The sequence below is a fragment of the Xenopus laevis genome, chromosome 8L (assembly GCF_017654675.1).
Source record: "Xenopus laevis strain J_2021 chromosome 8L, Xenopus_laevis_v10.1, whole genome shotgun sequence".
In the NCBI taxonomy this organism is placed as follows: Eukaryota; Metazoa; Chordata; class Amphibia; order Anura; family Pipidae; genus Xenopus; species Xenopus laevis.
This window is the reverse complement of record NC_054385.1, coordinates 79,022,364-79,037,256: the sequence shown is the minus strand read 5'-3', so window position 1 is coordinate 79,037,256 and position 14,893 is coordinate 79,022,364. Positions and strand designations below refer to the sequence as shown.

At 35.9% G+C, this 14,893-nt stretch overlaps 1 protein-coding gene across 2 annotated transcripts in view; it reads left to right on the top strand.

The window, feature by feature from the left end:
- Window positions 1-14,482, top strand: part of asb2.L (ankyrin repeat and SOCS box containing 2 L homeolog) — a 31,899-nt gene extending 17,417 nt beyond the window's left edge. For both annotated transcript variants that reach the window (XM_018230451.2, XM_018230452.2), the window contains exons 4-10: window positions 2,491-2,657; window positions 3,228-3,383; window positions 4,721-4,966; window positions 6,539-6,713; window positions 8,595-9,162; window positions 10,334-10,487; window positions 11,585-14,482. In XM_018230451.2, coding sequence (XP_018085940.2) covers window positions 2,491-2,657; window positions 3,228-3,383; window positions 4,721-4,966; window positions 6,539-6,713; window positions 8,595-9,162; window positions 10,334-10,487; window positions 11,585-11,727 — 1,609 coding nt within the window. In that variant the 3' untranslated portion in view covers window positions 11,728-14,482. The remainder of the gene's footprint in view (window positions 1-2,490; window positions 2,658-3,227; window positions 3,384-4,720; window positions 4,967-6,538; window positions 6,714-8,594; window positions 9,163-10,333; window positions 10,488-11,584) is intronic.
- Window positions 14,483-14,893: the final 411 nt, after the last annotated feature.

Sequence of the window (14,893 nt, the reverse complement as noted above, 5' to 3'; positions counted from 1 at the left end):
GTTCAAATTTGCCCAGTGATTATAACAGAGCCCCAGAGTGTCTGTCTTTCTTTTCTGTGAAATTGCATTTTGTTTTAAACTAGTTGGTAGAAAAGAAGCATAAGGCTGAGAAAAATATTAATCTAAATCAAATATTCTTGCTTCAAGACATTTATTCAGAAATATTGTTTTCTTAGCAAGAGGTAAAGTACGAAGCCTCCTTAATTGTGTATGTTGGAAGAGTATGACTGAATGTGGAAACCTCGGCAGCTGAGTGATGTTTTCTGACAAGTGTTTGGAATAACAAAGATTCAAATGGCAAAGAAAGAGAGTGTGAAACATTGACACGTGCTTTGAGGAATCATGACAAATACCTTTTTGTTCTCTAATTAACTCCAACCTGTATATATATATATATATATATATATATATATATATATATATATATATATATATATATATATATATATATATATATTTCTGATGCTGACTGTCTAATCCCAACATGTCTCTGCTATGTTAAAAGGTGCTGGTAGTTTTAGTTAATCTACCCCTCATGTAAACCAAAAACCAAAAGTGTCAGATTTTTGGCCCACTGTTTGCTAAATGTCTGATCTAGTATATTTCCAGTTTCCTGCCAGGCTGTGGGTTGCATAGACTGCTTGGCATGACATCATTATATTATATAATCTGCCTCTTGAACATGTAATGTGTCAACTAATCCACTAAATGGAAAAAGTTGGATAGCTCTGCTTTAGACTGATCTGTGGGGTTTTATGGAAGTTAACATGGATAAAATATTTCAGGATCCTTTTACATCCTCATACTAAGGGTCAGATTTATTAGGGATCGAATTGACATTTTTATGTTCAAAACTTTCAAATTCTAATTGTGAATTATAACTCGATTGGAGTTTTAATTTGAATTTGAATTTCGAGATTTATCATACTTTGGCCCTTTAACTCCATTTGACTATTCGCCACCTAAAACCTGCCGAGTTCATATATTAATCAATGGGAGACGTCCAGGGACCAATTTAGACATGTTAGTAGCCTTCCTGACATTCGATTTTTTTTTGGGGAAAAAAATCAAATCGAGTTTAGTTGAATTCGATTTGTGTTTTCAAGTCGGCAAAATTCGTCCGAGTTTTAGATATTAAATTTTTAACATAAATTACCCCCCAGTCGAATTTCGAATATATTTGAATATAATAGAGTTTTAAAAAAACTCACATGAATTTGAAAATATGACCGTTAATAAATGTGCCTCTTAATGTATCTCTCTGATTGAAATAACCTGCGATCCTGTCGCTGCCTCCTTCCCTTTATGAAGATGAGCCCTATGCCTAACATACGTCTTCTGTTTGCTATGACACAAAATTAACTGTAACTCGTGCACACTGATTTGGGAACCTACATTAAAAAAAATGCATAATTTACATCCCCTTGCAAGAAAAAAATGGATTTTATACAATAACTTTAGCAAAAGCATGTTTATGATCTATGGCTGGGATTTTTGTTTAAATGCTGGTTTCGAATTTCTGTATGTGTATAAAAATTTACTTAAGAAAGTCATTTTGGGGAGATATCCACTGGGCCTACTTGGGCTGAAAATGTTTAGTTTGTGTAACAGCATATTGTATAAGAATATCAGGCACAAGACTCATCTTCATAAAGAGGAAAAGGCAGTGATCTGGTGGCAGGTGTGCGTTGAACCACCTGTGCCAGAAACAAAAATATTTTACTTGGGCTGTTATTCAGTGTTTGTCATGGACTGTGGTTATCCCTCACCTGTCACCAGACATTTTTCAGTGCAGCCTGGCACATAAACTTGAGGTCAGACTGCTTCATAAACACCAGTGAGCACATGCTCTCAATGTTCATTTGACAGTGGGGATGTGTTCTTACTTGAATTCTAGCAACAAAGCAGCTCATTAACTACCTCTATATATAGGGGGCAGGTTTATTAAAGTTCGAGTTGTTTTTTGGTCAAACTCACATTTTCGGTTTAAAAAAAAATTGAATTGATCAATTTGAGTTTTCGGGTTCAATCGAGGTAAAAAAGAAAAAACTCTATCACTTGACCTCTGATAAATCAGCCCCATGATGTAGATTTAGAGTGCCCTTGGTATTTTAAGTATGACTGGCACAAAAATGTGCACATAAGTTACAAAATATATATAGTGCATGGGTCTGAATAGCCTTCCAATCTTGTATCTTAGGATCCTTGCAAATGAATCCAAAGGTCTTCCTGATTTATGTTGTGATTTCAAGGCCCTTTAAGGACAATTGCATCAAAACATTCCCTACATTTTTGATTGTGATCTCAGCCAAGCTATCTTTAGAAGCACCTTGGCATCTCTTGCCAATCAGGCAATTGTTCAACACCAGGAATACAATAATATACATTACTCTTTACTTAGCTGTATTTGGAATTAAAAGCAGCTTTGCAGTGCTGAATACAACCATCAGAACCTGACGTGTATTTTTTTTTTTTATTTCATTCTCAAAGGGAGGAAAACATTGTTGAGGAGGCAATCATGAAAGGAGATGTAGACTCTCTAAATGAAATTATGAAGTCAGGGAAAAAACTTTGCGAACCTAACAAAGACGGGTGGCTTCCCTTGCACGAAGCTGCCTATTATGGATCCCTGGGGTGCGTTAAATTGCTGCTGAAAGGTGGGTTTCATCTTATTATAAAGCTTTCTTGGCCAATCCTGTGGACTACAAATATCTAAACTGACTATGTAAAAGTGCAATCTCATAGAGTATAAGGCTAGAACTACATTGTGCGCATCCTTCTGATCTGATGCGATGAGAGGAAGCGCAAGCGTCACGTCGGATGCGCCAAATCTAATCTAATCTAATGCACATATATAATAAAAAAAATCAAGCTTTATTTGAAGGTAAAATAAAAGGAAGATAGATGTTCCTTACAAACAGAATTTATATATCTTTTACAAAAAGTTGTGTTTATTATCAACTTTATGATTTGATTATGGTACATGCAGATAACTGTTGCCTTAATATTTTGATGTTCTTGCTTTGAGGTGATAATTGCCTGTTTGTGCCTTAGCCAGAATGTTTAGCATATACTTTTATCTGAGACCTTGATAGAAAGAGAATAGGTCCAGAGGCAAAACACCCAAAGCCTAATGTGGCATAAGCCTTATAGTACTAGTTACAATTATTGGGCCATTTATATTTTTTCAAATTTTTTCCTGACTTAATTGCATTGTATTTTCACAGCTTATCCTTCTACTATTGACCAACGCACGCTGCAAGAAGAGACAGCACTGTACTTTAGTACTGTGAGGGGACACATGGATTGTATGATTCACTTGCTGCAATCTGGTGCTGAGCCAGATATTGCTAATAAGTCCAGGGAAACTCCACTTTACAAAGGTAAAGTCTGTGATGGTTATGTGTAATGTGTCACATAAATGCATTTTAATCCTGGGTAAGATTAGACCAGTTGGAATGGTAGATACTATACGTGCTTTTGACTGGGGAGTCCCATGATGGTGTGAGTTCTGTGTTTTCAACATGCATTGGTAACCTTGCAGTATTTCCTACAAAATGATCATTTTATTATGTTTAGGTCCTGAGTATATAAGACAGTATTCTGGTAATTCTGATTAGAATTATTTATCAGTGACTTGAGGAGATATCCCCCAAACACTCAGCCTTGTGTCTTGAAAACTATTTTCCCATAAAAGTTGTTGGTTGACTACATTTGGGGGGTTATTTATTTATTTATTCAACCTAACATGAATTTGGCTAATTTACTGATAATTAAACTCGAAAAAATCGGATTAAAAAACACAAAAAACTCAAGTTTTTATAAATACCTTGAATCGAAGTAACATCGTATTCGATCGAATTTGATTCAAAGTTATTTCTAAATTTTTTTAATTAGAATTTTTACTTCGACCCTTGATAAATCTGCCCCTCAGTGAAAATTCAGTGTTGAGTAGATTTTCAATAAACCTACATGTTGATCTGTGAGAAGAGCTATCAAAGCATTTATAGGAAATTATCACTGTGATGTGCAAACCAGTGGGGAAAGCCAAAGGGCAATTTTTTACATTGCCAAAATGCGATATAAAAACCACTGCAAAAGCAGCATTTACATTTCTGCTGCTTTTTAGACAGTTGTATAAAATGTGACTGTTGTAGATCAGCCCTGTGGATCTGTAGAAATGTAACACATTTATAGATAGCTGAACAGTAGACTCTACTTTCTGGAATGGTGTATTTGCCCAGTGTTTGCTTACATAGCATAGCGTGACAGATGTATTTTTAATACTGGCATTCACTAAAATCTGTCAATAAGTTCTTATGTTCTTAAGTAAAATAAAATAGAATTATTGAAATAGATATTTAACAGTACTGGCAAGTATTGTCAAGGACCTTCATATTATACAAATGATATATGCTCTTGCTTAAAAAAACTCACAACAATACCTAAAAATGAGCCTCTGTGGACTAGAATAGGTAATGAAATCATACAGACAGGGCCGTATTTGACAGACAGGTGCCACAAGGCCAAGCCCCCTTGGACGGACCTTCTGCTCGCTGGCTTCTGCTCCCCTTTGAGCATACACACTCCTCTGTTTTAAGGACCACAAGCAGAAGATTATGAAACCCTCAGTCTTAAAAAATATACATTTACATAAGTATGTACATAAGTATATTGCTACTTTATTGCTATCCTAAATTACATTGTTTTTCCTACGCAGCCTGTGAACGGAAGAATCCAGAAGCTGCGAAATTTCTGGTCGAATATAGGGCAGATGTGAACCATCGTTGCAACCGAGGTTGGACAGCTCTGCATGAGGCTGTAGCAAGGAATGCTATTGACATAATTGATGTTCTGGTGAAGGGAGGAGCAAAGATAGAAACAAAGAATTGCTATGGTATAACCCCTCTGTTTGTTGCTGCCCAGAGTGGACAAATGGAAGCATTGAGATACATTGCCAAATGTGGTAGGTACCATTTCTAAATATTGTAATGCTTGACTGCCAAACGCAAATAAACTTGAATAATTATACATTATATATCTGAAATGCTGCTTACTTGTAATTTATTACATTCTGTACCCAAGAACATTATGAAACATGCGATATAAATATTGCTATCTCAAAAATGGCACCCTAGCTTTTGTGATCTACACCTCCCAGCATTCCTTATCAGTTTAATTTTATTGCAGAATACTCTGAGTTGTAATTCTTGCAGAAGGACAATGGCTCACAGGTCATTTTATTTCTTCTGCTTTATATTGCGTTCCAAAGGTAGATAATTTCTTACCGACAACAACAGGAAGTGCTACGGGTAGACCTTGAACTCAGATTGTTTTCTGAATAATGCATTTTCAGGCAATAATAGTGAGCCAAGGAAAGGAAAGGTGAAAAAAAATATGTTTGAAATTTCAGCACAAGGTGGAATATGTTAGAGCTTTATAAAACTGTACATAGGCTCATTCTTGTGCATATTTTTAGCAAGTATTTTTAAAGCACCAGCATTATTCTCCAGAGCTGTGCAAATGTATAACATGAATAATTGTAGATGCATAATGACTGATTGTGACTATTAAATATGACCCTCATTAAAGCTTACAATCTAAAAGAAGCATACAGTATGATTGATGTTTAATTTTAATTTTATGACAACCTTAAAGGAGAAGGAACGCTATGGAGGCATTTTATTGCCAATAGATTAGCTGCAATAGTGCAAGCTAGAATGTTATATTTATTCTGTAGAATGTTTTACCATACCTGAGTAAAAAGCTCTAGAAACTCTCTGTTTGTTTAGAATAGGAGCTGCAGTATTAATGTGGTTTGACATCACTTCCTCCTGCCTGAGTCTCTCCCTGCTCTGGGCTCAGATTGCAGTAGAGAAGGGAGGGGGGGGGGAAGAGGAGCAAACTGAGCATGCTCTTGCCCAGGGCAATGAGGTTTAAGCTGAAGGCAGGAAGTCTGATACAGAATCCCATGTGTACACAATAGAAGGTAAGAAATGCAGTGTTTCTTTTGACAGGGGACTCAGAGCAACATTACTTTGGGGGTTTACTGGGAAATTTAGATGGACCTTTCTGATAAGGCTTACTTAGTTTTAACCTTTCCTTCTCCTTTAAGAAGCTACGGTTCAATTTCAGATCCCACTTCTTACCTTATTATTGCTGATGTCCTGTCCTTCATGACATCATGTGCACTCAGTATAGCACCTACACATGCCCACTAGACATTTAAATGGGCACCGCTCTGTGGCCTAAGTGAAGGGGAGGTGGCCGGCAAGAATATGAATGATAACTGAAGGTATTTAGAGGTGTCAGAAGTTTAGCTACATAGGACTGATGTTATCAGGAACTCATAGAGCAGCAGAACTAATTAGTTTCAATGTTTATGTGAATGTTTTTTGCAGTTTCTGCTTACCCTTTCCAAGTACCACATCATCCCTTTTGCATTTTCCTTACACAGACAACATGGAAGTTTTCCAGTCTTGGAGACAAATAATTTTAATGTGAAATTCTCTGATGAATGATAAACTTATCTTTTTAGGAGCAGACATCAACACACAAGCCAACGACAATGCCTCAGCTCTTTTTGAAGCCAGCAAAAATGGCCATGATGATATTGTGGAGTTCCTTCTGGCACAGGGCGCTGATGCCAATAAACCCAACAAAGATGGATTACTACCTATTCACATCGCTGCTAAAAAGCGAGACAATGATGAGTAAGTTATTTTCCTTTCATGATTAACAGAGACCATACACATATTTGTCATTGTGAGACAAACGTGATCAAACAGGCCAAAAGGATAAGTCTTAAAAACATGCAGATAATGAGTCATTCTGGCACTCATAATACTAACAGCATTCTCCTTCTGAAGTCTTGCTAGGGTCTTACTTCATTCTTCAGGAATCCTTGCTTTGTTGAGATATATTACTGTGCTTATTCCAAGTAGAGTCTGTGGCATCCAAATAACAGAATAATTGTATTAAATACCCTTCTCCTGTACTATTGGTAGTGTAAAATGTAAAATTTTAAGGGGGCTCAAGATTCTTATCATATTCCTCCTTTCTATACTGATCCAATGCCTTTGCTTATGTGTTTGTTATTAACATAATTTTATTATTAGTAAACATGCTAGAAAACAGATTCAATTGTTTAAAGGGATACTGTCATGGGGGAAATTTTTTTTTTCAAAATGAATCATTTAACATTGCTGCTCCAGCAGAATTCTGCACTGAAATCCATTTCTCGAAAGAGCAAACAGATTTTTTTATATTCAATTTTGAAATCTGACATGGGGCTAGACATATTTTTAATTTCCCAGCTGCCCAAGTCATGTGATTTGTGCTCTGATAAACTTCAATCACTCTTTACTGCTGTACTGCAAGTTGGAGTGATATCACACCCCTCCCTTTCCACCCCCCCAGCAGCCAAACAAAAGAACAATGGGAAGGTAACCAGATAGCAGCTCCCTAACACAAGATAACGGCTGCCTGGTAGATCAACAACTCAATAGTAAAAACCCATGTCCCACTGAGACACATTCAGTTACATTGAGAAGGAAAAACAGCAGCCTGCCAGAAAGCATTTCCCTCCTAAAGTGCAGGCACAAGTCACATGACCAGGGGCAGCTGGGAAATTGACAAAATGTCTAGCCCCATGTCAGATTTCAAAATTGAATATAAAAAAATCTGTTTGCTCTTTTGATATGGGAACTGAAAACCCTGGATTCCAGTCAAAATGATCCTACATCCAAAGGCTGTCACTTATGAGATCACAGTGACAGCCTTTGGATGCAGGAATTGTAGTTCAGATATATCTGGAGGGTCTCCTGCTGGCGACAATCAGTTTAGGAGGTTGGTATGCTTAGGTTACAGTTGGGACTTTTGGTCTCAGAATTAAAATGATTTTTTTGTGCAGAATTCATTTGATGCAAATCTGCTGAGCCTATTGATTCAATCCACTGTGACAACACTGGAATTATTGCCATATTTGGGGTGGTGGTAGCTCCAGGATTCTACAACCTTATTAGATGAACGAACACATAGCACAACTGTACAGAAATACATCCCATTTATTGCGACTGCACTTGTAAATGAGCACTCTTGTGTGCATTGTTGTTGGATAAAGACCTGTACAAATGTTCTTACAATCCTCTTATAGTCGCCATAAACAAATGTTATACACATTTTTAATGTAAGAATTACATTTTCTAAGACTAATACGTTCATAGAAAACATTGTTGCAGATGTGTAACATGGGATACATACAGTATTATATATGCTTATACTACACAAAAGCCATGAATATCTTGTCAATTATATACTTAATTATTTACCAAGTATAAGACTAGTGATATCATCAGTTATAATGGTGAGTAGTGATGTTATTTTTGTCACATGCCTCACTAAAACTTTGTCATATAGCAGCATGATGGATCTTTGCTTTATTAGTGATAGCAAACCAAAACTTTTCCTGTAACTACAAATTATTACCTGTATATTGATTTGTTTTTGTATGCATACAATCTAACCTAAGACCCTTCTAGATTTTGACTGCAGTGCTAAACAGTATATTTCTTAAAATGCATGTTCTCTTCTAGCATCGTGTCAATGCTCATTCCCGTGACCAGTCGTATCAGAGTGAAAAGAAGTGGCATTAGTCCTCTCCATATAGCTGCAGAACGCAACAATGATGATATTCTGGAAGAGCTCATCAACGCAGGCTATGATGTCAACTCCACGCTTTCTTTTGACAGAGCCAGATTGTATGAAGACAGACGCAGTACTGCTCTATATTTTTCTGTCATGAATAATAATATTAACGCAACCCAAATGCTCCTGGAAGCTGGAGCTAATCCCAACATAGATATTCTCAATCCACTGTTAATCTCTATTCGCCATGGGTGCTGCAAAACTATGAAAATGCTTCTAAATCATGGAGCTAACTTAAATACCTACATCTCTACGCATCCTACATCTTTTCCTGCCACCATCATGTTTTCCATGAAATACGTGAGCTTGTTGAAGTTCCTTTTGGACCTTGGATGTGACGCAGACTCCTGTTTTAAATGTGAATATGGCAGTAGACCCCATCCTCCCGTTGAAGAAGCCACACGTCACTATGATACAACTTATATCCCAGAGCGTAAACAGCCAAAAATTGTACAGGTACCTTCAAAGAATTTCATCCACCTTATTTGCTTATTATTAACATGAGAATGTACCATGCTTAAAAAACAACAAACTGTGTGATATTACTGTTTTACATACAAAATACAGACATATATATATAGATATATATATATATATATATATATATATATATATATATATATATATATATATATATACTGTATGTATATATATATATATTGACCACATTTACACAGCTCTGTTTCACAGCTGTTTTTTGATTAGGAAACATTTAATAACAATAAACATTCCTTTTTCCAATGTAATAAAAAGCAAGCCATACATAGGGGTGGAAGAGCAATGTCATAGATGTAAATACTAGAAAAGGTTTAGATGACCATATATGAAAAGCAGCTTTGCTCTAATGATAATGTCACACAACATGATTTCAGGCATTGACACATTTTGGCCTGCAATTACTAGTATTTTATGAGGGGCAGTGAATTGCCTGAAACTGCCCCTATCGCCTGCTATGGCACGCTACTGAAAGCATAAGTTCTTGTCAGTTGATTTTCACTTAAAAATGTAGATAAATGTAGTGTAAAATTGCCCCCACTACTTCTAAAGTGAAAATGACAGGTACAGCTAGTTTTTTCACTATATCTATCTGAAAACATGCTTGGCAATATTAACCAAAAAAATTGACTGCATGATCAGTCTCTATTCTCCCCAAAAACACTATATTGGAATATGTTTTGTGTTTAATTACCCCTGCTAGCATGACTGCCTCCACTGCTCAGAAGCGTATTTATACAAATAATCTTGTAGCTCTACAAGCAAACGTTTTGCACCTGTAAGGTTATAATATAATATATATAAATGTATATGAAGCCCTTTAATGTTACTTGTTCTTAAAATGTGCTGTAGCTATACCCTGTCTGTGTTTGGTTATGGTGGATGGTCAAATTCTGCAGTCACAGTGATACCTTCTGCTCTTGTAATGGACCTGTGGAAGAGAAATTCATATATTGTACCAAGAAAAACACATACACCCTTACTTTAAATCTCTAGATTTAAAGTAGTCATAGGCACAGATGAAACTGACACATGTCCTCTGCCAGGGAATAATCATTTGTATTTATGTGTCAGTGAGGCCTGGCTGAATTCCAAGCCATCAACTTAAAATATGCCTGATTTTCTCTCCTAGTTCTGTGAAATGATTTCTACACCAGAAATAAGTCGTTGGGCTGGTCCCATCATTGATGTTCTTCTGGACTACGTTGGCAATGTCAAGCTTTGCTCGCGGTTACAGGAACATTTAGACAGCTATGAGGGGTGGGCTTGTATAAAAGAGAGATCACGTAAGTTTTTTTTAGAGAATTCCAACTGATTATTAATGGTTGCAGAATATGATGATCTCAGTAATTATCAATGATCAGCCACAAACAAACAAAAGTTGGGTTCTAGTGGGTACTGTGGCAGAGCATGGTGAGTTGTTTGGCACAGTAACATTTTGAAAATGTAAAGCAGGCAGTCATGAAAGAAACATTTCTATAGGATCTTTACAGTATTAATAATCAAAGAGTCAAAATTAACTTTCAACTACTGTTAGCCGATCTTTAAAACTCCTGTATAATTTAATTTAATTTTCACTCTGGCAGACTGTGGCGAGCTTTGATTTCATTATTTCATAAATATGCCCCAAAGTCTACATGTAGGGATAGAGAGAGAGAGATTGCTGAGAGAGTCATAGTAAAGAGATTATTTTCATAAACAGTACACAAGTCTTCATTGTTTGTATTTCGTTTGTTTATTTCCATGAGATGAAGTTTAGATTACATTTTTGTATTCATGATAGCTTCACTTATCACTCATAGCATTTTTTTAAATTGGTGCAGCTGTTGGGATCTACAGCTCTCATGATGGCAACCTTAAATTACCATAGAGTTATTTTTAGAACTGCCATAAGTATTTGCAGCTGGAGAGGTGGAAAGGTAGTGGTACATGAACTAGGCCTTGGTCACAGTATTTCAATTTATAACTGTCCATGGTCATTATAATTCATTGGTATACAAATTAAGATATTAATTTTGCTGGAGGACCAAATACCAAGGGGTTCTGCAGCAGAATGTACCCTTTTGTTCGCATGAATAATCTTCACCTCCCGTTGCAGGCATGTAAATGCCTTATAGGTTTTAGTGCCAAATATATATATATATATATATATATATATATATATATATATATATATATATATATATATATATATATATATATATATATACATATATATATATATATGTAATAATAAAACATGGATGCATATTTTCCTCCCAACAGTCCCCTTATAATTGTTTAGTGTTAGTAAAAGGCACATATGCTTGCTTTTAGCCACACTATTAGGACATATAAGTGTACTGTTCAGGCATTCACAGCATCTTCCTCTTTTGTCTGGCAGAGCTTCCTCGATCTCTTTCTCACCTGTGTCGATTAAAAGTCCGAAGCACTATTGGAACAGACCGCATCAAGCTGATCCACACATTGCCTCTTCCATGCAGAATGATCCGCTATCTAACCTATGATACATCCAATCAGTATTAGTACTAATTTGGTGACCGCATACGTTTTTACTAATAATAAAAGCACAATGAATGGGGAAGAGTCCTCTGAATAAGTGACAGCTGGATAGCAGAATTGTGCCACAAAGACAATGAATGCACTGGACCTGTGTTCTTTGGAATATCTTGAATGAGAAATCTGATGTTCATATTGAAGCCACTTGCACCAATGGACTGCAAGAGAAAAAGCAAATGCTTGAAATGGCATAAAATGTAAAGAAAAATTCTAGGGTAGGAAGGGAACGGTTGTGACCTTCTTTTGTTAATGGTTTTGTAAAGTTAATAGAAGTGGGATGTCTCATTGACATAGGTATGGGATCTGTTATCCGGAAATATGTAATCCAGAAAGCTCCCAACTACAGGGTGGCTGTTTACCATAGAGTCCATTTTAGCCAAATAATCCAAATTTTTAAAAATGATTTATTTTTTTCTTTGTAATAATAAAACAGTACCTTGTACTGAATCCAAACTAAGATATAATTCATCTTTATTGGAAGCAAAACCAGCCAATAAAGATCAAAATTACAGAAATTAAGTAAATGACACTGTCAATGCCTATACTAAACTAGGGTGTTTTGCTTTAAAGACATAATGATAAAAGCCTTTGAGGGAAAATATGTCTTTAGGCAAAGTCTGACATCTGATCATGGCGTTACATTGAAAAAATATAGAGAAAATTGAATTTTTCTTTTTCAATTTTTCTTTTAACTACAGAATCATATTCAAAAAGCATATGCACTCCTAAACTAGTTTACACCACCTCTAATAGGATCCATTAAAATATTATTCCCTTTTATGTAGAAATTGAGTTAATTTGCACACTCCAGCCTAGCCATTCCACACAAATATATTGGCTAAAGATTTTAAAATGAAAGCCCAGGCTACGTCACAGTGGTTTCCACTAATTTATGAAAATGAGAGTGCAGTGTCTGCTTCACAGCCTGCCATCCAGCTCAGTTCTGTATAATAAAGGCAGAGTCTGGACACAGCTCATTACAATGCTTGTTTCACAAGAGGTTTCACACTATATATATTCAGCCCAACAGTATATTTTGGCTAAATATCTCGTAATCCTCCAAACCTAAAATGATACTGATGCTATTAAACTACTCTTCAAAATATTAATGTATATTAAGGAGATTATTTGATTTTTAGAGGAAAAAAACTTTGAAGTTTTTAGCGGGGAAAAAAGAGAATATTTTAGATTTATTATACCCCAAAGCTGCAAAAAGTTCAAATCCATCTCAAACCTGTCTAGGTCTTGTATAAGTCAATGAGAGATGTCCCTTTTACAATTGAAGATAATGTTATCTGCGCTAAATTTCGTCAGATAATCCGAAAAATGTTATGTTAATGAATGCAAAGCTTGTAGAAAATGCAGCGCAAAATCACAGGACCTGCCTTTAAAAATATTTCTGCAGTTGTCACCTTAAATGCAATATGCATGCCATTCTGACACAGGTATTTTGTATAGTTTTTTTTAGTTATTTTTGCAGGCTGTTCTCGGACTTTTCAACTATATAGCAAAATAAGAATTAGGGTAATCCTCAGTTTCAAATGTCTAGCACTGTAAGCATTTAGCATCCAGTTAATAATATAAGAATTAGGATAATCCTCAGTTTCATAAGTCTAGCACTGTAAGTATTTAGCAACCAGTTAATAATACAGTTTTGCTGTTTTACTTCTCTCAGCATGATCAAAGAGTGCAGTTATATGGCATGTGATTAGCTATAAGTAAGTAGATATAAACTGTAAGTAAATAGATCTTCATTTGCACAGATGTGTGACAATCAGTTATGTTTATTCTCATTGTAATCGGTAACATCTTATCTGAATTATAATGTTCCATTCAGTCCATACTGCCAAATTAAGGCACGATGGGCAGAAAACAATGCCAGCAAATGCGTTCAAATTCCTCTTTGTTATATACAGTAGGTCAGTAGTGACAAGAATTTAGGCTATGCATGTTTAAATGTGTGGTTTATTAACAGTTAAATTGTCTTTGGCACATGACAGGCATTGTACATAATTCCATTCTTGTTTCTTTCTCAGACATCTTCTATAAAATGTCTTTATTTGGTACAGGGCCCCTACATTTGGAGTTTATTATGCTATTAATTCTGCATGTGGCCTGTTAATGGTCCCTTGCTGAATCACATGATTAGCGCTCGCTAATTCCACTTCTGTCTCAGAAGTCACATATAGTTTTTCTGAGCCGTCAGTACAAACAGACAGCTTTTCTCAGAAAGCATTTTTACATGAATACTCAGAATATTATCCTATAAACAGATTTTAGAAACATTTGTTCCACTTAAAGAAATGACAGTTCTCGATGTTTTCATGAGGAGATCGAAAATGTTTTAGGGCTGGTGCATCCAGCTAAAGTTAAGGTTCTGGATTAGGCTGCCTACCTTTTATGGGCCAGTTCTGTTTTAACTATTATCTATCGGGGCACTTTCATTTAAAATGAGCCATGACCATAATTATATGAATTTATTTGTACATTTATTTATGCTCTTCTGGAAACGTGAACACTACCAACACAGGCAGAAAAACATGCATTAGAACCCAGGTTCTTCTCCTGTACTAGTGTTATCAGACAGTTCACTTTTTCATAAGACCAACTGCTTGAGGATCAGTTACTTAGGGGCAGATGTATTAAGGGTGGAATATCGAGGGTTAATTAACCCTCGATATTCGACTGGCGAATTAAAATCCTTAGACTTCGAATATCGAAGTCGAATGATTTTGCGCAATTCGTTCGATCGAACGATCGAAGAAATAATCGTTCGAAGGATTCGAAGGATTATTATCCATCGATCGAAGGATTATCCTTTGATCAGAAAAAACTTGGAACGCCTATGGGGACCTTCCCCATAGGCTAACATAGACTTCGGTAGCTTTTAGGTGGCGAACTAGGGGGTCGAAGTTTTTTCTTAAAGAGACAGTACTTCGACTATCAAATGGTCGAATAGTCGAACGATTTTTAGTTCGAATTGTTCGATTCGAAGTCGAAGTCCTAGTCGAAGGTCGAAGAAGCCAATTCGATGTTCGAAGTAGCCAAAAAAATACTTCGGAATTCGAAGTATTTTTTATTCTATTCCTTCACTCGAACTTAGTGAATGGGCCCCTTAATGTACATTTACTTT